The sequence below is a fragment of the Melozone crissalis genome, unplaced genomic scaffold (assembly GCF_028551555.1).
Source record: "Melozone crissalis strain CALT ecotype California unplaced genomic scaffold, PUWL_Pcris_2 ptg000023l_1, whole genome shotgun sequence".
NCBI classification, from domain to species: domain Eukaryota; kingdom Metazoa; phylum Chordata; class Aves; order Passeriformes; family Passerellidae; genus Melozone; species Melozone crissalis.
The window spans coordinates 31,783,868-31,806,222 of NW_026535801.1; the positions used below are offsets into that span (position 1 = coordinate 31,783,868).

Below are 22,355 nucleotides of genomic sequence, written 5' to 3' on the forward strand. Positions count from 1 at the left end.
TTCTGCAGGCATGTTCTCTACCAGAATGGCACTTTCCTGATAAAGTGAATGAGGAATTAAAAGCCAAAAATGCAGAAGGTACTAACTGAACTCAAAGAAGAGGAACACATTTTTAAAAATGTACATTAAACAGTTTTTATTTAAATGAAAAAACTACTATTCTGTCAGCACACTGACAGATGTAGTTGCCTTAGCTGTATGAATGACCTATAAACTGTATTTCTGTAAGCCTTAGAATGCACCAGGATTAACCAGCAAAACCTTATGTCTTTACTGCTTCTCTTCCATTACCTGTAATTCCCTCCATCCAACACAATATTGAACTGAAAAGATAAAAGGATCCTGTTCCTGTTTCTAATTGCATTTAACTTTTCTTCAGAAGAGCAAGAAAGGCTGGGGAGAAGATGAAGCAGATGAAGAGTCTCATACTCCTCTTCCTCCTCCCATGAAGATTTTTGACAATGATCCGACCCAAGATGATATGGTAAGGCCTCCCTTACTATACAATTATTCTGTTTGAGTGCATTTCTTGCATAGCTATATCACAGTGGTTTCCTAGTGGTCTCCTGGTATCAAGGGCCTAGACTTGTGGCTGTAAGAGTCTCCTGTGTACAAATCATAATCTAATATCTTTTTCCAAGTGAATTTACAAACAGTGCTAGATAAGCAATTTAGCCCTGGTTTCACGGCAAGTCAATGGTATGCTGTGCTGTGTGTGGTCAGAAACTCCCTTCAGATGGACAATGTGTGTTTGCTGCGTCTGTTTGAAAGGTGCTGCTGGTGTCTGGCTGTAGCATTGGAAATGGTGTTTGGTGGCACCATGGTAGTTCTCTGACATTAAGTCAGGATTTGCTGTGGTAACTGGCTCTGTCACTTGCAGAGTCCTGTGCTGGACTCAGGGTGAGAACCTGTGAATATGGCTGAGACAGTGGTTTGCATTCACAGCCAGTTCTGTCTGTACATGTCCCCCCACCCTTTCCTGGTGCTGTCATCTCCCTTGTAGAAAACCATCCTCCTGTTTTTCAGTTTCCTGCTTTCCTGCTGGCATCTGTTTTTAGCACTGCCACTTCTGTATTGCTGTCCTCTGATTGTAATTGCTGCAGGCAAAGAGGCAAGGATAGGGGAGATTAATAAATTGTCAGGAAAGAAAAACCAAAACAACCCAGAATGTTCTTGGGGAAGGTTCAAGCCGAAGTTTGGAAATACAGAGAGAGGAGGATGTAAATATTTCTGGGACTCAAGGAGCAGAGTGATGGAGTAAAGGATTTGGGGGCTTGCTGCTAATCTGTCAGGAAATGTTATGACACTGTGGTGGCAGCAGGAGCAGCAGGAAGCAGCTGGAGCTGTGGACTCCTGCCCTCGGAGCGCTCTGTGTGCTCACGGCTCTCTGGTGAGGGGCAGAGGGGAAAGGTCGGCAGAGCAGAGCCCTGGTGGATCCATGCCCAGCACAATTGCTCCTGGCTTGTTCCCCATGGTGTTTGGCTAAATGTTTGGGGCTTTGTTTGCGTTTTGGTTTTTGGGAGATGGTTTTATTTTGGTGGGTTTTTTTTAAAGAAAAACAGAAGTGCTGCAGCTCGGGTCACTGTTTTTGGTGTCCAACATGCCATGTGATTTCAGGATTTCTTCAATATGTTTCTGACAGCATAAATGTCATGGAACTAAGCTGTTTTCTGCTTCAGATGTCTGAGCTTTGCAGAGTGTTTTGGCATCCTTTTTCTTCACCCACTCCTAAACCAGAAGATTAAATAGAGCAAGATGCATCTGAAACTACTTTTTTTTCCTCTTGTTTTTCTTGCCCTATTCAACCTTTTATCAAGAGGGTAAAAAACTTTAGCCCATAGAGTCCTGAATTTCCTGGCACACAATCCCCATATTAGCAAAGTTTGAGCCATGCTGGAGCTGAAAGCTCTTTAATGGTGTTAATTTGAGCACAATGTCCTGCTCATGTCCTCCCTCTGTGCATACAGGCATGAGCTTAGGCTGGCCCAGCAGCAGCAGTGTGGGGAAGTGGCTGTGGTAGGTAGGAGATGTCTGCATGGATGGGAGGTGACACTTTTCCCTGAGTCCCTCTGCCAGGCAGCAGCAATTGTGCCTCACTGCTCCTGGAGGCTCTCATAAAGACACATTGCGAGATCTTTTCATATTAGAAATTCATAATTTGCTTCCTGAAGAATAGAAATACTGTATTTCTATTTTCCCCACTCAAGGCAGACTCTTGTCGATCACAGAAGTTTTATTTAACCCTGGAATTCTTGTAGGCAGCAAATATTTTCATGCTTCCTTCAGAATCCTGTAGTTATTTACTTTTCAGAGATATTAAGCAATTTCAGCTAAAATAAGTGACAGCAACAGCTGTTTAATGCCTCCAAATATTGGACTCCTCCTGCTAGAATGGCTGTTTGGCACTTATTATCAATGTACTTGTCCAGTATCTCTTCAAAGTCCTTCTTTTCAGCCTTTTTTTTTCCTAGACACATCTGTCTGCATTGCAGGTGAAACAGGCAGGCTGAGTTTTTACATTAGTATGAGATTCCTTCATTACCAGCCTAATTCCTCAATTACCAGCCTGATTACCTGTAGTTTTTGTTGTTGTTGCAATTAGAACTGTTGATTAGATGTATCATTTGTGAAAGACAACTTGATGAGTAGCAGTGTGTTCATGTTTCTGTTCTGTCACAAGGCTTCTGGTTAGGATTAATCTCCTTTGCTTTTTTTTTAGCTTGTACTGGGCATGTGTCACTCAACAGGAGCAGCCTCCCCAAAGGGCTGCTGAAAAAGGGTGGCCAGCTGCCTAATTCCTGCCATCCCATTTCCCCATCTCCCTCCCCAGCAGTGCTGAATCTCAGATGGGTGTTTGCTGGCACCTGCACAGTGACTTCACTGAAATAGCTGCCCTCCACAATGCTTTCATTAAGCAGCTGAGGAATGAATAAGCTTCTTCATAATTTATAAAAATTTAGCCATGCTTTTGTCTGTGTCAGCCTGACAACAAAAGGAGGTTGTCCAAGGGCTTGTAGTTTTCGTCAGGGCTTGTGTTGCCTTCAGAAGAAATGTGTATGCAGGTGAGCTAATAAATCCCAATTCCTGTAGCTATCAAGTAGGTTTGGGTGTTCAGACAGGTTTCTTGGGACAGCAATAAAGGGGTGATTTTGCATTGTACAGCAAAAACCTTAAACTAAAGCCGAGTTTTTCTGCCCTCCTGTGCCAGGTACTCTGGAGGGGTGGGACATGCAGGGATGTTTTGTCTCCAGTGGTTGCAGAGAGGGTACAGAAGAGTTTTAGATGACTGAAGTTGCTTGAGTGGAAGATGTCATCTTAAGTTCATTTGGACTTGAAATTGATCTGTGAGGAAAGGATGGGGGATGATTTGTTCCCCCCTGCCTCCCTCCCTTACTGCCTGAAATGCCATGTGTACCTTGTGCTTAACTGCTTTTATCAAATATGCATGTATGGGGGAGGGGGTAATTTCTTATATTTGCAGTAAGAAAATCAATTTTCTGGAGCCTGTAAGACCGTAGATGGCCTTAGAAGGAGGAACCAGCTTTAAGAGAATTGTAACCTGTTTGTAAATGAACTTCAGTTCTTTGATGCTGTTCCCTGGTTCCAGCCTTGGAGCTGCTGCAGGGAGATGTGCAGCCAGAAGTGGATGGCAATTCCATGCTTGTCTGACACAGCAGCACTCGCTCACCTGGCCTGCATGCGTCCCTCTCGCCCTCCAGCTCCCCTTCCACGTTCCTTCTCCTGTCTCAGGAGCTTCTTCACTGACCACCTGGTTTCCTTCTCCCTTCTCATCCTGCTAACTTGCTTTTCCTTTGCCACCTGCTGTCTTGCAGTCCTCTTCTTTGCTAGCTGCTCGACAGAGCTCCTCCGATGTCCCAACTGCTGCGGATCTTGTCAGTGCAATAGAAAAGTTGGTCAAAACTAAGCTGGTAAGTTTAGTGTTGTGAAAACTGTGTGCACAACAGGCCCAATGTGACTCTAAGGAAGGGCTTTAAAGGCTACCTCTTGTTCTGGTTTCCTTGCTTTCTACCTTCATCTGCTCTGCTTTTATTAACCCTGTGTGCTCTGCTTCCCAATAGTGTTCAATATTTTGCTCCCCTGTGAGATGAGGCCTGCATCTCACACAGGCTCTGCACTGCATGGTCAAAAGTCACTTCTGGACTGGGCTTTGCAGAGCATAAGCTGCTGTACTGTACAATTTCTGGGGTCTTGTTGGTATTCAAATATTTTACACAGTGGGATGTTTTGTTTGTTTTTAAGTGTGTTCTGAGGCACAGGGGTTTTACTACCCAATGTGAATTTGTTTGGTGTTCTGGTTTCGATGAAAAGACTCTCTAAAGAGTAGAACTGATTGAAGTATCACAGCTGTTCTTTAATTTTACAAAGATTCATGTGTCACTTTTAATCTGCCTTGTCAACTCTTTCTTGCAGGGAGTGGAATAAGCAATAAAAATGCTCTGGGATTAATTTGTTCAGAAATTTCATATCGTGTGTTCTCACTGTCTGATCCCCATGTCTGGTGGACAAGGAGTAAATCCTCTGTCATATCTTGGCTCCTTTTAAGTTTTCCCAGTGCAGTTCAACAATGTTAATATCAAAGCTACACCTTTTTCTACATATACCAGGACCCCTAAAATTAGCTAAATGCTTTATCTGAACAAGTTCAACATAATTAACAAGCAGGGATATGATGAGCCTACAAAGGTTCATTTCTTTACATCTACTGGAATGATGAAGAGAGTAAAAAAAATCTAAAAATCCCCACAGTGATCATTAAATTACTGCAGCTCTGAGCAAGAATCTTTACCTAGTGAATCATTCCAGAAGACTTTGGTATTTTCTCAGTTTGAGATGTTGGTACGTGAAAGAGTCAGTGTTTACAGCATGCTTGATAAGGCGTGAGTGGTAAAGGAGCTCTTTGTGGCATGGGAAACCAAGAAGACTATTCCCAGAAAATTCACTTAAAATAGTTTTATTCCATTGAGGGACTAACAAACTAAAAAGTATTTCATTAATCCGGTCAGACATATTTTTTTGGTGATATTTTATTTTCTCTCCCCCACATGCAGTCTATTAGACTATTACAACTACTTTCAAGGGATTTGGGGCAAACTTTAATTATTGTGGAGCCTTACTATGTATCCATCTATTTCATATTTTATTTTACTACAAGAATCCCCCATTCAGCTTTTGGCAGAGGCTCTTTTAGCCACATGTAGCCTAACAATGGTCCTGATTGAGACATCAGGATATTTCCAGGTTGATTTGAAATAACTTGGAAGAAGTTTTTTTCCTCAGATCTACTGGAACATCTTTTTCCACCTCCTAACAAGAGGATGACAGCTTCACTTTTTTTTTGTGGGATCCTACATCAACCTAAAACTAGTTTGGTTGTGTTTTATGAAATTCTGCAGGAGACTATTTCTGAATGCTTTGTAGAGTTGGTTGCAGAACTGACTTGAATACTGATGCTGAAGTTCAAGGAGAATGTTTATTCTATTGTTCTTTGGGGTTTTTTTAGACCCTTGAAGGAGGATCTTACCGAGGAGGCTTAAAAGATGCCACTGGCTGCTTGAATGAAGGAATGACGCCTTCAACTCCCCCACGAAACCTTGAGGAGGAACAAAAAGCCAAAGCAATGAGAGGCAGGATGTAAGTTGTGTTACTGGTTCTTTCCAAAATATGTACCCCAGGAGGACACACAGCAGCACTCCAGGAGTACTTTGTAGTCAGTGAGTGACCGTGGAACTGAGTAAAACCGTGTTCTGCTTGATTCCTGTTTTTCTTAACATGTAAAAACACTTCATAAAAGCACTTCCACACACAGGAAGTTCATCATCATTCTAAAATGTACAGCTTTTACACCAGATAGCAAATATCTATTTATGTAAAAGTCTGCGAAGAGCTCAACAGGTATTACTGAGATGTTTGCATTGGTAATTACTGCATTGCCAGAGGTGAAATCAGCTCTCAGAGCGGGGATTTGTGGTTGACCTTATTAGCTACCTTTGAGAAAAAGAACAGAGAATCCCTCTAGGACTTTTTGAAAGAGATATTTTTCCCTCTTTATTAGGAAAGGAAGGGACAGGATTCAGATGCATCTATGGTAGAAACACGCCACTGCAAAGAAAGTTCCATTTGGGAAACCCTCATGTTCATAGTAATGAGAGAAAAAAGAAGTGGTGACAGCTCATGAAAGTTGTTTTTTAAAATTAGCTGTACACCCCCTAAATTTAAGAAAAATAATGATTTTTCCTTCAAAGCCTATAATGATTAAAGCATTTCTTAAATGTGTGTTCAGCTGAAGAACACAGAGAATTGGAGCAACAGGATCAACAATTATAAGAAAGAAAGCTGAGGTGGCTGTTTTCTTTGTATCACCTCTTACACTAACAGTAACTGCAATGATCTAATTAAATGGTAGATTGAGGGGAAAAGTGATGTTCCATACAGCTCTCATGGCAGTGTGGTGAGAGGTGGAAGAAGAGCACCCCATTTGGGAGAGGTGCCAAGTCAGGGAGAGCAAGGAGGTGGTTAAGAGAAGAAGATGCAGTAGGAGCAAAGTGTCACAGGTCTGTGAAAGCCATCATTTGCTCCTGCAGTTTGTTGCAGGAAGCCAAAGAAGGGATACAGTGAAGGACTGCAGCAACTCCCAGCAGCAGACAAGGACATGACAGTCATGGATGTGTTTCCAATGGCAGAAGTTTTCTACAAGGCAGCTGTCAGCCTTCTGCAGGGAACCTCTGCCCATGGCTGTTCCCTAGAAGCTCCTCAGTATTGCAGGATCTGGAGTTCCTCTGTAGCAATTCATTAATTGGGTGGCTGGCAGCTCAGTGCAGGTTGCAGTTTTAGTGCAGAGACCTCTGCCACTGTCAGCTCAGCTACAGGAACGCTTCTGGCAGGGGACTGGCAGCCTATTACGTGCAATTAGTAGCTGCCAGAATTCCTAACCACCAGGATGTTTAGGAGCACCTGCTAGTGGCTTTCAGCACAAGACATCTGTCTCCCCTCCAGCTCCTTTGTGTCTGTGTTCTGTGTCCCTGCAGCTTGCTGGGTTTAATTCCATAGTCATGTGAGGCAGCTGATCTCCCAGCTCGAGCTGTGACCCTCCAATCCCCACAAAACAGCAGCTGAACTCTTGCACAGGCATGGGCAGCAATGTTCCTGGCAGCACATCCATGCCAGCAGTTAGCTCTGGTGTGAGGAAGCTCCTTATTCCATCAGGCCTGATTGCTGCATTTCTGTGAGCAGTAAGACAATAGTCTTATTGAGTGTCATTGTTCAGTATAGGCCTAATACAGAGTTTCCAAGATATCCAGCTATCCAGACTCAGTCAGAAATCCTGTTCATGTCATTTTAAATACAGCTGTGTACTCAATGCCTGCTGGTGACCAGGGCACTTTGCAAATAGCTCCCTGCCCTTGCACCCTGTTATCAGAGCAGGAGAGAAATGAACTTGAATTTTTGCCTACTTGCAACTTAGAAACCTTAAATTTGGGAGTACCTCTAAGGTGCTGCATCAGATAGGCTTCAGAGAATGAGTAGAGAAGGCTGATTTTCCTGCTTGGTAGGAAGAGAGGAGCAGAGAGAACCCTGGTGCTGAATTTAAAGTAAGCGGTGGAGGTGCAGACCCTGAATCATAGTAGAGGTGTGAAATGGCAAGTTTTGTCTGTTCACCAGAAACCAGGTTGCTGCACTGATTTTTAATAAGCACACACCTGCCTGCATGTCCTGCAGTGTTATATACTAGAAGTACCTGCTGCTTCATTTTTAAAGCAGAACTTGGCAAAGTGATCCTTGCAGTAACCTTGTAGGTGGATCCCATTCCCTCTGTGCCTGTTGGGAGCAATGCAAACAGAGGTGGTGCCAGCTGGAAGGTCCCCTCCTGGCCTTCCTCTCTGGGCAGAGGGGACTGTGGATCCTGTCCAGGGACAGAGGGGACTGTGGAGCCTGTCCAGGGACAGAGGGGACTGTGGAGCCTGTCCCAGGGCCAGAGGGGACTGTGGAGCCTGTCCCAGGAGCAGTGGGGACTGTGGAGCCTGTCCCAGGGCAGAGGGGACTGTGGAGCCTGTCCCAGGAGCAGTGGGGACTGTGGAGCCTGTCCCAGGGCAGAGGGGACTGTGGAGCCTGTCCCAGGGCAGAGGGGACTGTGGAGCCTGTCCAGGGGCAGAGGGGACTGTGGAGCCTGTCCAGGGGCAGAGGGGACTGTGGAGCCTGTCCCAGGGACAGAGGGGACTGTGGAGCCTGTCCCAGGGACAGAGGGGACTGTGGAGCCTGTCCCAGGGCAGAGGGGACTGTGGAGCCTGTCCCAGGAGCAGAGGGGACTGTGGAGCCTGTCCAGGGGCAGAGGGGACTGTGGAGCCTGTCCCAGGGGCACGGTGGGTCAGGCAGCCCGAGGGGCTGTGCAGCACACGCTGCTCAGGCCATGTGCTCTGGGAAAGAGCAGCCTTCTTGCCTCTTGCCTCACACGTGTTTGCTGCCCAGGCACAACTTGGCACGGTGCTCCAGGGAGCACAAGGGTCTGGTGTGGCTGCTGCCAGCCCTGCCTGCTGCCAAGGGGGCTGGATTTCGCTCTCAGACCAACACGAAGCTGTTTGACTTTTTTCTGCCACATGGCCAAAGTGTTGCCTCTGCTTTGTCTGAGCAAGGGACACGTTGCAAGCGAAGCAGGAGCAGGATTTATTTTCTCAGGAGCCTCTCATAACTAAATCTCTCCTTGCAATGCCAGTCTGGTTGGTTTTTTCTCTCCAGGCTTTATCTTAGCACTGTTAGCCCTCAGCCCTATCACTTCAAGTGGGTCAGTCTGGTGTTTGATGTGGACAGAGCAATATCATACATGAAAGCACTCCTCTGTCTTGTTAGCCTTGTTACTGCCATACCAAACTTGAGGACAGATGGAGTTTATTTGTCATATGCCAAATTATGTATTGGCATAATTGAGAGACAAACTGTCTGCAGCAAGCTGTAACTTTTTTTAATTATCCTCAAAAGAACATTATGTGATTAGTCAGTTTGAGTTACAAAGGAGGGGCTTTTTTTAGTTTGCTGTTGTTTGCATGCATCAGGCCTTCATCAGATGACTCCCTTACCTGGGGTTATTAGCTCTGAAATCAGAGTTAAAACATTTGACACCCACACATAGATTACCTGCTCCAAAAGATTAAGCTCTTAGCTATGACAGGAGAGGGGATTCTTTTCCAAGTGTTTGAAACTTCCAAACTGATACTTGATTGATGAATCTTGGGCAAAGCTTGCTGGAAAATGGGTCAGGACACGTGTCCATCATTCTCAGGGGAGCTGCATAGGGGATGGGAAGAGGAGATCAGGGAGGGATAATTTAAGGTACTGGCAGCTGTTTGTGCTGCTGCTCTTGCACCATCCTGGGACATGGGGGGGAAGAGGGATAGCAGGGAAGAATGGTTAAGAGATTTGAAACTACTCTGAGCTGACATGTGATGTTTTTGTCTGTTACATTCCACTGAGCTCTGAGTGAAGGGTGACTTGTGTTATGTGATCTGGATGATGATGGGGTTTTATGATGAGGTTGTATGTGGTAAAAGAGCAAATGGTAACATCAAGGAATATGGTCAAATACTTGTGTGTTCTGTTTTAATTTAGGTTTGTCCTAAATGAGCTGGTGCAGACTGAAAAAGACTACGTCAAAGACTTGGGAATCGTTGTGGAGGTGAGCTGAAGCAAACCCTGCTATGCAAAATGTTTTCCCACTAAAAAGCACCATGCTGACAAGTGACAACAAAAAATACAGCAGGAGAAACAAACTGCTTTATTTTGCAGTCTGCTTCCATGGTCCCCTTCTCATGTTGACAGAAACAAGAAGAAATGCCTTTGGAAACTATTTTTGTTTCCATCTAGCAAATGTTGTATTTTAGGTTCAATTCCAGTGTGCAAAGGTTTTTCTTGGCTACCCTACTTGTGACAAACTCTTTTTGCTGTAATGCATCTTTGGAGACATTGGTGGAAAATTAACTTATGACCCTACCACTTATTTCATGTTTTTCTTTCTATCATATTGGGTAATGGTAACACATACTTTCCTTGAATTTGCACCTGGAATTAGGTCCTGTGTCTGAGTACCTTTCCAGAAGCTGGGCCTGGAACTGTGCTGAGGTGCATGTGTGTCCTGTAGATTATTGTTTTGCAAAAAAAGCCTGAAATAAAAGAGAGTTTGAGGGGTTTTTGCATTAAAAACAAGTCTTCTTTTTTAAGCTTTAACTTGCAAAGATTTGGCTGATCCCTAGGGATCACCTGTCACATCTAACTCAGTGCAGGGTTCAGTTTTTTCCCCAGCAAGAACTCAGAACTGGAGCCATGTGATTCACTAGTGGCATTCACTGGTCCAGAGAGAATTATCAGTCTGTCTAACAGTGGTTTTCAACAGCTTCCAAACTTGAAAACATTTGTGTTATGTATGCACCACTGGCAAACCTGACAGGGCTGTCATGCTCCAAAGACTTACAAAAGAAACTCTCAGGAGGTGTGAGGAATCCTTCTTGTGACTCTAAACTTTCTGCTTGGCTTTGTGCTCCCACAAGATACTCGTGGTGATGAATGGAAGAACTCTGTACAGTCTATAGACTCTACAGAGTCTGATTTCTTCCTCTTACCAGAGAAGCCAAGAGCTTGACAAACTACTTTAACTTTTATCTTAAAACTGCAATCGTCACTTCAATTACATCTAATAATGTTTTGTGTAAGTGTTGCAGATATTCTAAACAGATCATTTAAAGTTTTCTTTTAAGCAAACTGTGTAATTTAAAGTATCTACTTAGGTTTCTGGTTTGAAATTGTATGGAAGATATTTTCAGCATTTTCAATGTAAAAAAATCCTGGCGTTAAACTTCTGCTTCTTTACACTCTTAAAAAAGAAAAAGGGTGTAATTGTGCTCCCCTTTCAAATGAGTCCTTTGCTGAATCAGTGATCCTTAATCCTAAAGGGCTTTATGAAGAGGATGGAAGAAAAAGGAGTTTCTGAAGATATGAAAGGGAAAGACAAGATTGTATTTGGCAATATTCACCAGATCTATGACTGGCACAAAGAGTAAGTTTTTGGTTTAGTTCCTCTTTAAGATGTGTCTCAGCAGTATCTTCACATGCAGCTGATGGGATCACAAAGGCTGACCATACCAGTGGTGTTTTGCTAGAAAGGTGATAAAATGCAAATCGCTTCAAGGTGCTTCTCACCTGAAAGCCCTGGCTTTGACCAAGTTGATGCTTTTGGCTCTGAGTTGGGAACTACATTCCTTAGAAGTAGATTTTGAAATGCTGCTGGAAACACAAGCCCTGGGCCATTTCCCATGTAACGTTGTGAACAATGTCTTGCAATGTCATGCTTCAATATGGTCATCATTTCAATTCTACCACTCAGAAATTCTCTGCAGCTCCAACTAACTAAACTTTGAGCATGCATGTACAGACTTGAACAGTGGGCATTGGGCTGGACCTTCCTTCAGCTCTGGACATTTCCCTCACCCAGGAAGCACAGTATCCTTCCTGCCATGTGTCCCATAGGTGCTCATCCCATGGCCTGGGCCTGTCCTTATGTTCTGACAGATGACCTTGTGAGCACAAACTAAAAAATGTCAGAGAAAGCTTCACTTTATGTTGATACCAGAAAATGGAATGTGTTTACCAGTGCCATTCCTTGATTAAGTGTGAGGATAGGAGTTTTCTGTAACACAAATGGAAAGATTCCCTATTTTTAGCTCTGTATATCTGGGTCAAGAAGTCTATTTAAATGCAGATGAATGTAGCGTTTATAGAGGATGGGGTTATGGAAGCAGCTGTATCTAATGGTAGCAATGGAGATTTTTTTATTGGGACATCTGTCCAATTTGCATCATTTTTTGAAGTTCTGGGATTTCTTAGGATCAGAAAGCGTGTCCTCTCACAAAATCTGGCTACTGTTGCAAATCTGTGGAGGCATTTGAGACTGAAATACTGAAATGAAAAAAGAGGAACATCGTGGACAGGATGATTGTCTGGATTTGCCTACCAGATAGAAAAATCTAGCAGTGTTTCTGAAGTTGTCAGCTCACTTCGAGGCATCCCAGAATATTCCAGATAAGGGCATTTGAGCTAGAATGAGTGACCTCCCTGAAGCTGCAAGTCAAGATGGAGATGGTGTTTATAAATTACTGTGACTATTATGAATTAGATATTGCAATTTATTATGAAATTAAAACCAATGGGAAATAGAACATACTATAACTCCACCAGCAAATCATGTTGATTCATTTATTCAGGTGGAAACACAGAGCAATCTCTTTCATGTTGACCAGTACTCTAAATCTGCTCATGCAACTGAGAACTCCTGGTAAAGCTGGAGTTTTCATAAGTTGAGTTTTCACAAGCATTTTGGTATATGGGAGGGTTTTACTTTGGGGGTTCTCAGTGAAGGAAAGCAACTCTTGGAATTAGATAGCGATCAGCACTTTCTGAAAATTGAAGCCACTGTCATAGTAAAGAAGAGCAGACAGTTTGCAAAGCAGGACCTCCACATTTCACAGCTCTCATCTAATGATTTAGAAATCCCACCATTAAGGGCTGAAGCCAAGCTTACCTTTTAATTTATTATTGAATGCTGGAGTTAAAATGCCACTGTTAGATCTGAAGGATGACTAGTTTGCTGCAGGGATGACCTGAAGAAGTGTTCTGAAGTGTTCATATCCTTTCTTTTAGCTTTTTCCTGGGTGAACTGGAAAAATGTCTTCAAGAACCTGAGCGTTTAGCACAGCTTTTTATTAAGCATGTAAGTTTTGTTTTGTTTCTTCTATTTCCTACAATTGCCTTTTAGGGTGTGATGGCTCCTTTTCAAAAATACCTGCTTGTGTTGACTCCCTAATTTTATGTGTCTGAACTGAATTTAAACATAAAGTTTCCCTATAGTTTCACATTTTCAGAGGGCAGCTGGATTGCACTAAGGCATCAATCATTGTCTCTTGCAGACAACTTACGTGGGGGGCAAAATTGATGTGGTCAAGGACATCTGCCAATATACAATTATGGCAGGTACTTACCAACTGCTACAATTTACACGTTCTTGTGATGTTAGCCAAAGCTTAACTCTAGAGGAAATTTCAAACCTGTCAGTGTGGGTATAACATCTCTCACTGGCCACAACCCAGAAAAGCTCCCCTTGCCTAAGTGCAGATGTGGAGAACAGAACCAGTTACCGATTTTATTTCCTGCTTTAGCAAACTAAATCTTTGATTAAACCACAAATAAGGAAGACCAAGGAGAACATCCTAGCAACTTTCTGCCACTTTTTAATACCAGAAGGGTAGCCATTACCTGACTGGGTGCTGTGCCTCTTGCCTTCACAGGAGCGGCGACTGCACATGTACGTGGTGTATTGCCAAAACAAGCCCCGCTCTGAGTATATCGTAGCTGAGTATGAAACCTACTTTGAGGTAAGCACAGCTCATTGTACATTATTAATGCTTACAGCTCTGAGTCCAGGTCAAGGAGACGGTTCTGTAACCTGTGGGGTTTGCCTGAAACAAACTCCTGAAGATTTTGATGCTGCATGTGGTGCTGAGATCTCTGCCGTACAGAGAAAATGTTATTATTTAACTGCTTTCAAATTCTCATATTGTGAATTTCTAATAAATATTTAATTCAGTACTAACTGTGTGTGGCCCTCGGAGTACCAGGAATGCACTAATTTCTGTTCCAAGTAAAACAAGACTTTTAAATCAGTAGTGTACAAACAACAGGGGAGGTAAAAGCTGTTGGAGCTGGGTGGTGCCTCTCATAAATCCCCAGTAACTCTGTCTGTTTCAAGAAGTCTTTGGGACTAGACACATTTCGATGGTAATGTGAAAGCAGCTTGTTTAACAAGGGAAGGATGTTCTGCAGGGCTCACTGTTGAGCTAATCCCCACTGCAGTGGGGAGGGTGACCCTCAGCCCAGCTCAGAGCAGGAGGGATCCTGAGCTTCCCAACTCCTCCCAGCTCGGTCACAGCTTCTACCCAGGCCTTGCCTAAATAGGGTATGCCAGATTTTTAAATCCTCAGAAATTCCCTCTTGCAAACAAAAGATTAAGAACAGACCAACTTGCAGTGGAAATAAGTCTCTGCTGAGACGTTTTATCATGTTGTCTGTCTTACTCTGTGATTGTTTGCAATTGTTTTTAATCCTCTTTTTTTTAGGAGGTTCAGCAGGAAATAAGCCAACGGCTGACCATCAGTGACTTTTTGATTAAACCCATTCAAAGAATAACTAAATACCAGCTTCTTCTTAAGGTGAGTGAAAAAATACAGTTTGGATTTAACTTTAGTGGGTATGTTGCACTAGATGCTGTTATTTTAAATCAGCCTTAGACTTAACTGGGAATAAATACATCAAACTAGGAGAAAAGAGGTCTGCTCTCTGGGCATGCAGTGACAGAGGCCTGTGGAAAGTGTCCAGAGAGCAGGAGGCCACATCTGTGTGAGTGGTTTGTAATTTAGGATAGTAAACAGATTTTTTTTTTTTTACTTTCTTTTGAAATTTTTTAATAGAAGAGTACACTTCAAATAGGACTTTTCTTCCTCTGAAGTTTCAGAGCAAACTTTCAATTTTTTTTTTAATTGGAACAGAGATACACAAGTGTACTGCTAAAGTCTATCTTAGATGCTTTTATGCTAGTAAATGCTATAGCCTCCATTTCTGAATATCTGCCTTCAAATAAGCTGAAGAAACTTATTTTCAGAATATTCTGTCATCTTAAAATTTGGGGAGCTCACAAATTTTTCCCAAGGAGCCTGACCACTCTGATTTATGCTGACTTATCCATAATGACAATTACTCCACTTTTGAAAATTCATCCCAAGGGGTCTGAAGTCAATATCTAAAATCAGGCGTGTCTGAACCCACCCGGTAATCTCCAGCAGCACCAGGGCTCTGAGCTGGTTTGTCCTCTATTTTGGACTGTATCCCAGCAGTCTGCCATCAGCCCAGGTTTGGGAATTGCACACTAGCAAAGGCACAGCATTGTGTTCCCCAAAATGCCAAAAGGAAAAGAAAAATCTTCATGTGTGTGTGTTTGTGTGGTCTTGTGGCTTAAGACAGGGACCAAATAAGCAATCCCAAGGTCTAACCCCAGCTTTGCCTTTTTTTCTGTGATCTTCTCAACAACCATCCACGCCCCTTTTCCCTATTTCTAAAGTGGTTATGGCATTCAGCAATCTCTGAAGATGAATTTATTAATATTAGCAAGTTTCTTCTCAGAAAATCACATGCTGAATATGCTTTTTCCTTTTCAAACTGGTGCCTTTTGTTCTCTCTTTCCTGAAGTGCCTTAATGCAAACCTTTCTGCTTTCTCCAGGACTTCCTGAGGTACAGTGAAAAAGCTGGTCTGGAGTGCTCCGAGATAGAGGTACATTTTCATGCCCTGGACAATAGGGCTAATGGGACTTTGTGTGGAGAAATGAAAACCCCAGTATTCCTTTGACAATAGCTGAAGATCCTGCTGGTATTCTAAATGTGGTATTTCTCTTAGATAAATCAGAACTAAAAGATGACGGCGCAGTCCTGCATTTTTGTCCTGCACCATCCTCTTTTAGACATCTATTCATGCGGGCCTTGCCATGAGCACAGCAATTGTGCTATTGAACTTCATTCTTTGGCACTGTGCTTTCAGGAGCCCTCTGCTTCCCTTGTAATAATGCAACATCCCTTTTCCTCAACAGAAAGCAGTGGAATTAATGTGCCTTGTACCAAAACGTTGCAATGACATGATGAACCTGGGTCGCCTCCAAGGCTTTGAGGTATGCATTTGCATTCTCCTTATAATAATAACTAGGCAAGGAAAATCACTTTCTCCTTATATGATTGTCTCTACAATCTACCCAAGCTACTTCTCTAGGGCTTGTTCTTCTGCAGTGCTGAGCTGCATGCTTTGGTGATGTTTCAAAGGTGGGGGAATGACACACCTCTCACTCTAAACTTGTCACAATTCATATTGTTTCTTCAAAATGTGAGGTCTGTAAAAGCTTCTGCAAGCTTTAATGAGATTTATTATATCTATTACTAGAGCAAAACAAGTGATGAACCAACCTGCCCTGCCTATTACTAAAATCACCTGGCATTATTAACACGTTAACAGCTTCAGCAACATCCAGGAGGGGACTTGGGAGTTAGAACCCCACAGGGTGCAGCTTGTGGCTTGTAAATAAGCCAGTATAGGCTTTGGGGAGAGGCCTTATCTCCAGAATTAATTAAGATGTGTCTTAGTGTCTTACGCACTGCAAACAGGTAGGTCCTGGCCTTTGCGCATTCAGAGGTGCTGTGTCAGTGATTACTGAATTAGGGCATAACAGAGAGCTCTTGGCTGGAGCACTACAGTAACTAAATGGTGACAGGATTTGGAATTAAGTGTACAAAAAGGCTGCTTGAGACCTCTTGCTGTTGGTTTTATATACACAGTAGCAATGAGAGCAAGGAAAACCTCTGTTGTTTGTCTTCAGCTAAGGTCACCATTTACAGGATTGCTGCTTTGGTAACTCAGAGGGGATATGATGTGTCTCATGTGAATGCAGGGCTGCCTGGAAAACTTGGGCTGCATGAAATAGAGCATATCACCTTGTGGGATCACAGTGGGTCGGGGTTTGTGATGTTGGTGCTTGTCTGCTTCCCAGGGCAAGCTGACAGCTCAAGGCAAGCTGCTGCAGCAGGACACCTTCTACGTGACGGAGCAGGATTCCGGGGTGCAGTCCCGGCCCAAGGAGCGCAGGGTGTTTCTCTTTGAGCAAATAGTTATCTTCAGTGAGCTCCTTAGAAAAGGATCTCTAACTCCAGGCTACATGTTCAAGAAGAGCATAAAGGTAAGAAATGCAGAGGGAGAAGCATATTCTGTCTGATGGTCATGGACATCTGTCATAGGGGACAGCAATGTGCAGAAAACATTTGCATTTACCTTTCAGTGGATCAGAAGCTGCTTAAGATCATCTCTAATTAGACCACTGGGTGTCTAAATTTATTGGGTAATTTTTACAAGGAACACAGCCAGAGCAGATCCTCTGTCATTCATAGCTCTGAATTAGCAAATACTGCTACAAAACCTGCAGTAATCAAAGGACGTTTACAATAGTCGCTTTTATGCATGATCATAAAAGGTAAATGAAGGTACAGTTGTCAAAGGACATTTACAATAGTTGCTTTTATGCATGATCATAAAAGGTAAATGAAGGTACAGTATCCAAAACAGTCATTTTAGGCCAAACTATAAGTCAGTACCAAGCTTTTAATACGATATTTCTGGAAATACTCTCCCTAATTTGGGTGAGGGCTCTTAGTACAAATTTGGATTTTGCAAGAATGTTTCAAACACAAATAAAACCACACATAATTCTAAAAATACAGCTGTGAGGAATTACAAAACCAGATAAACTATAAAGAGAGTTTTGAAAAAATAATTTTGGTTTTAAATAATCTGTCCAGATTATGGGGCTGGGGCTAAAAGTAAAAGCTGAAAGTAGGCAGTGGAAATACTTCTTTGTTTAACAAATGCAAAGTTAACCTGTGAAATGGTCAGTGAAAGTGAATGAGTGCTGCACATCTCCTAGTAGAACAGCCTTTGCTGTGCCTGCAGAAAGAGCAAAATCACTGATTCATTTGAATTTCTGGGTCGTTCAAAGCTGAGAAACCAGTCTGGCATTGATTTCCTTTTCAAAGATACAGGTTAAGAGACATGGGGGAATGTATTGTGTTTGCTCTAAGTCTTAAATGGTGCATTAATATGAAATAGAAGAGAACACTATCAGCTGAAATAATGCATATTAACATATATAACTAAACAAATTTACAGTAAACAGCATATTTACTGAAATGAGGTTGTCTTCTTGGCTGATGGAAACAGCAGCATTTACTGAAAAGCCTATATCCATTTGCAAGTCAGTGTATTTTATAGTTTCTAACCAAATAATAGGCCATAAAGGGAAAACCCAAAGTGTACAAATAAACAGTCATCTTCATTTAGATGATCAGCTTTGATTTTATCTTTTTTGCTGATTTAAAACATTATTAAAATTGGAGATGGAAATAGTATGAATCATTTTTACTTCAGTTTATTGTATCTATAACAATGAGGCTTTTATCTGCAGGAAACAATTCCTGAATTGAATATTGTAGATAAAGAGAGAAAAATAAATCTCTCCTAATGTTAATAAAATTAGCTTGTCTCAAGGGTATGAGTTGCTTTTCTAGTTACACAGCCTACGAAAGGAATTCTGTTCCCACTGCCTGAGTTTAAAATTTTTGTATGATAATTTTCCAGCCCCTCTTCTTCTGCTTGGCAAACAGCTCATTCTCCTGTTGAGTGTCTCCTGCAAGTGTGGGATCCCCTGTGGCTCCATGTGTGTCTCCCCCACCTCAGCATGGAGTTTGTCTGCCAGCAGCTCTCACACCCTCCCTCCCAGCCCCCACTTGAGCTTCTCAGTGCTTTTGCATTTATCTGTTTCCCAGAGGGAAAAGCTGTGGCTCTCAGTGGGGCAGGAGCATCCCCTGCCTCCCTGGGCCCTGAGCATCCCCACCCTGCAGTGGGGCCTCACCTGGGCCAGCACCACAGATCCCATTTCTTTCTCTGTCACAGCCACAGAGCAAAGCATGCACCTGACTTCAAATGCAGCTGTTCTGGTCTGTCAGTGAGATGGGACTCACAGATATTGTTCTCTGAGGTCTGTCACACTCTAACTGTGACAGAAGCTTCAGCATCTTGTCCTGCATTAGAAAGAATTATTTTTTACACAATCAGGTCCTTAGTGTTGAGAAATGGCACATCCCTTCTCAGATGCTGCTCAGTTGGATACCTTTCAGGCTCTCAAAATACCAAAGTGGAAGCCTTGATGAATGCATCTCCCTGAGACACAAATAGGGGATTAGGAACTCTGCACATCTTTTACCTGGAATCATACCAGGATTGGTTTGGCTCTCAACCAGAGGAAAAGGAGCTCAGATCAGGAGCAGGAGTGCTGTCCAGGCTCACCTGTGTGTCCTTGTCCTGTCCGTGTCCTCATGTCAGGGGAGTTCCTGCTTGTCACTGAACTTCACAGAGATCCCCAGAAGCAAAGGAAGATGCTAATTCCATCTTCCAATTTGAATGCTGGACAATATTTTGATGTGGAGTGGATTTCCATACCTTGACAGATACTCAGAGCAATTAGAGATGGATTTCTTCTAGGGGACATTACTGCCTTAGTCTTCAGAGCTGTCTGCTTGTGAAGACTCTCCCTCTCTTGGTTTTTTGGGAGGCTATGCCAACTTATTCTTGTTTACTACTCTTAGTATCTCAGGAAAAGCTAAAGTTATGAGTACACTTAAAACAGAAGCCTCCCAAGGGCAGGACAGCAGCCAAAATTCCCATCCATATGATTTCCAGAAAGAGTATCTGTGACTACAGTCAAGTGAAGTGATTACACACAGATGACTCTAATCTGCTAGAAATAAGATCTGTTGGAGCATCACGGGAGAATTGCTCTTTTTTTCATTATATCCCTGTGCACAGCCTATTCCATTTTTAAAATGCTCTAATGACTGAGAGTTTCTTATCAGAGGACAAGAAATATAAACACTTCTTTAAATTGAAGGAATGATAGACTTTATTAACATATTAATAGGAACATTTTTGTTCTATTTATGGGTTTCAGTAAATTTAAAGGACATCAGTCAGGTTCTGTGTTACTTAAAATAGAAGTTGTAATTCAAGACAAGGCGGGTGGATGTCTGGTACATATGTCAGAGCTTTATTAAGCACCATATTTAAGATTTAGATTTATCTGGGTATATCTAGATGAGACAAATTCTTCTTATTATGATCTAACAGTTTGTTATTGCACTTAATTATTTTCAGGAACATTTCACAACAGGTTTGATTCTTGTGTAATGTTAGCTCGTGCTCCCTGTAAAATGCTTACCTTGGCTTGTTTCAGATGAACTACCTTATCATTGAAGAAAATGTGGACAATGATCCCTGCAAGTTTGCTCTAATGAGCCGGGAAACATCAGAGAGAGTCATTTTGCAGGCAGCTAATCCAGAAATCAAACAAGCTTGGGTACAGGACATCAACCAGGTCCTGGACACACAGCGTGATTTCCTAAACGGTATGTACATGCTCTTTGCTTTGTTTCCCAAACTTTAATGCTAATGGGATTTAGAATCTTCATGTCCTTGTTTCCTCTCTGAGAAAATCATTGAGCCACTTCTGCATGTGTCACTTGGGCTCATGTTCCTCAGGTCCCTCCGTGGGTGGTGCTTTTGTGCTGGGGTTTGCAGGGCTCTGCCACCTGCTGCTTTCCATTGTACAGCGAGATTCTAAATCTGAACCCAGGTTGCCACTGTGTCTGCACAGCATCTCTCATTCACTCAGAGCAAGGTTTATCCCCAGGAGCCTCCGTTAGCCATCCCTGTGTGCTGCCAGCTGAGGATGTGAGGTGGGATGAAGGCTGCCCCACCGTGCACCCCCCTACAGGTCCCAGCTCTGCAGGGCTGCAGCAGCTTTCAATGAAAAAAAAAAGGCAAAACAAAGGAAAGAGCAAGGAAACAAGGCAAGGGCATGTTTCTCTAGGAACCATGGGAGCTGTGCATGGAAAGGGGCCTTTCCAAAGTACCAAGTATCAGCTTTGCTGTAGAAATAGATCTGAGGTGGTCTGAAACAATATTTCAAATTAAAGCTATGCTTAAAAAAAAAAAACTCTCAAAACCGAGATGCACACACAACCAACAAAAGTGTCATTTGAAAATAGAGAGGAATCAGATTCAGTTAACAATTTTAGCTTGTTCCTGCTCCTGAGTGGATAAGGGTAAGAGAAGGGAAAAGGACTAGACAAAGAATCTAAAAATAGTATCTCTTTTGTTTGTTTGGAAGCAACAAAGTAGCTCTGGATGCCTCCAAGATTGCTTTGCACTATTCATTGCATAACAGCTTATTTTATAGAGCTTATATTAGAGTTCTATATTTAATAGCTTAATACATCTTCAATAATAAAACATATTTGCTTGAATCAAGATGTTTGGGCTTGGCACAATATGTTAGGTTTTGTGGCTTTTTTAGGGGAGCGAGTTTGTTATTTGGTTTTGTGGATATTTTTGCTGCAAAATAGAAAGAGGTTCTTTCAGTTCACATCAAAGGTCCCCTTTTCTTCAATGTGGAGGTTTTAAAAATTTTAATTCAGCTTAATTTTACTTTTCAGAAGTTAACTGGGAAGGGGTTACATGCAAAAGTTGTTTGTGACAGTTCAGAATCTCTGGCTGAGCTGAGAAGGGAAATGTATTTCACCCATGATGCCACAACTTGATACTGGGTTTTTGTGACTTGGAATAGAAACAGCCTCATACAGCCATGGCAAAATGATTCCTTAAATACAATGGTGAGATGAAGAGTCTAAGTGCTTCATTTTGACCAGTTGGTATCAAAACTTGATGGGTTTATGACAGTGCAATTTCCTTTGGAATTATTGGAATAAAAATAAGTTCCACTAACAGTTAGCTGCAGACTTTTTTTTTAAAGCCTTGTGAGAGCTCTGCAGGCACTAATGCAGGGTTTTTCTGTCCCTTCCATATCTTTCTTGCTTGCTCTTTTTATTTTTTAAGTATTCCATCTTATCTTCACAGGACTTACTGCCCTGTGAGCCTCTTTTTTACTGAGACATCTTCATAGCCCCTATTCAGCCTATCTTCTATGAGGCCAGCAAGCAGTTTGGGTTAGGAATATAAACATCACTATCTCTAAAGCAAAAGTAAAAATAGATTTCTATTAAAACACAAGCTTAAGGATTTACCTTAAAATTATAAATAAGATCCAAGAAAATGATACTGTATCCAGTAAAGCCTGTCCAGTCCAGAATATTTTAAGTGGCTTTTAGTATGTAATCTTATTGGGGCTGACTAATCTTTAAATATGTTCTTTAGCTTTGCATTTCATTAAAGCAGATGTTTTCTGTCCTTAAAATCATATTAAATCCACCCTGAGCCAATGCTGTGTAAACTTAATAACAAAATATTCCCCTTGAGTTCTTGCCCAAGCTGTCTCTGATTTTTCTCTCTTCACCAGGGAAGTCCTAAAGAGTAGGGGCTGTGTACAAAACAGGGGATTTGCATCCAAACTTCATTAAAGTAAAAATGTTTAATTCAAGTTTTTCTTTTTTTTCAATGGAAAAATAAAAGCTGCTAAACTTGAGAAACAGGCTGTGCATCAAATGATGGGCTGTTGTCATTGTTCTTTAAGAAGCAAGCTGTAATGAAAGTCTGTCACTGCTGGACATGTTTCATAAGGAAAATGCCATCCATCTGTAGCTTCTTTTAATCATGTTTTGTGGGGGGAATTTGAAAGAGAAAGAGAGAGCATGCAAGTAGATG

At 42.2% G+C, this 22,355-nt stretch overlaps 1 protein-coding gene across 8 annotated transcripts in view; it reads left to right on the top strand.

The window, feature by feature from the left end:
* Nucleotides 1-22,355, top strand: part of KALRN (kalirin RhoGEF kinase) — a 459,777-nt gene that overhangs the window by 409,726 nt on the left and 27,696 nt on the right. For 5 of the 8 annotated variants that reach the window (XM_054277949.1, XM_054277951.1, XM_054277953.1 and 2 more), the window contains 12 exons: nt 380-484; nt 3,834-3,929; nt 5,522-5,652; nt 9,619-9,685; nt 10,956-11,059; nt 12,700-12,769; nt 13,344-13,430; nt 14,172-14,264; nt 15,330-15,380; nt 15,694-15,771; nt 16,642-16,827; nt 19,930-20,101. In XM_054277949.1, coding sequence (XP_054133924.1) covers nt 380-484; nt 3,834-3,929; nt 5,522-5,652; nt 9,619-9,685; nt 10,956-11,059; nt 12,700-12,769; nt 13,344-13,430; nt 14,172-14,264; nt 15,330-15,380; nt 15,694-15,771; nt 16,642-16,827; nt 19,930-20,101 — 1,240 coding nt within the window. The remainder of the gene's footprint in view (nt 1-379; nt 485-3,833; nt 3,930-5,521; nt 5,653-9,618; nt 9,686-10,955; nt 11,060-12,699; nt 12,770-13,343; nt 13,431-14,171; nt 14,265-15,329; nt 15,381-15,693; nt 15,772-16,641; nt 16,828-19,929; nt 20,102-22,355) is intronic. The other 3 variants (XM_054277950.1, XM_054277952.1, XM_054277955.1) reach the window with 3 other exon arrangements.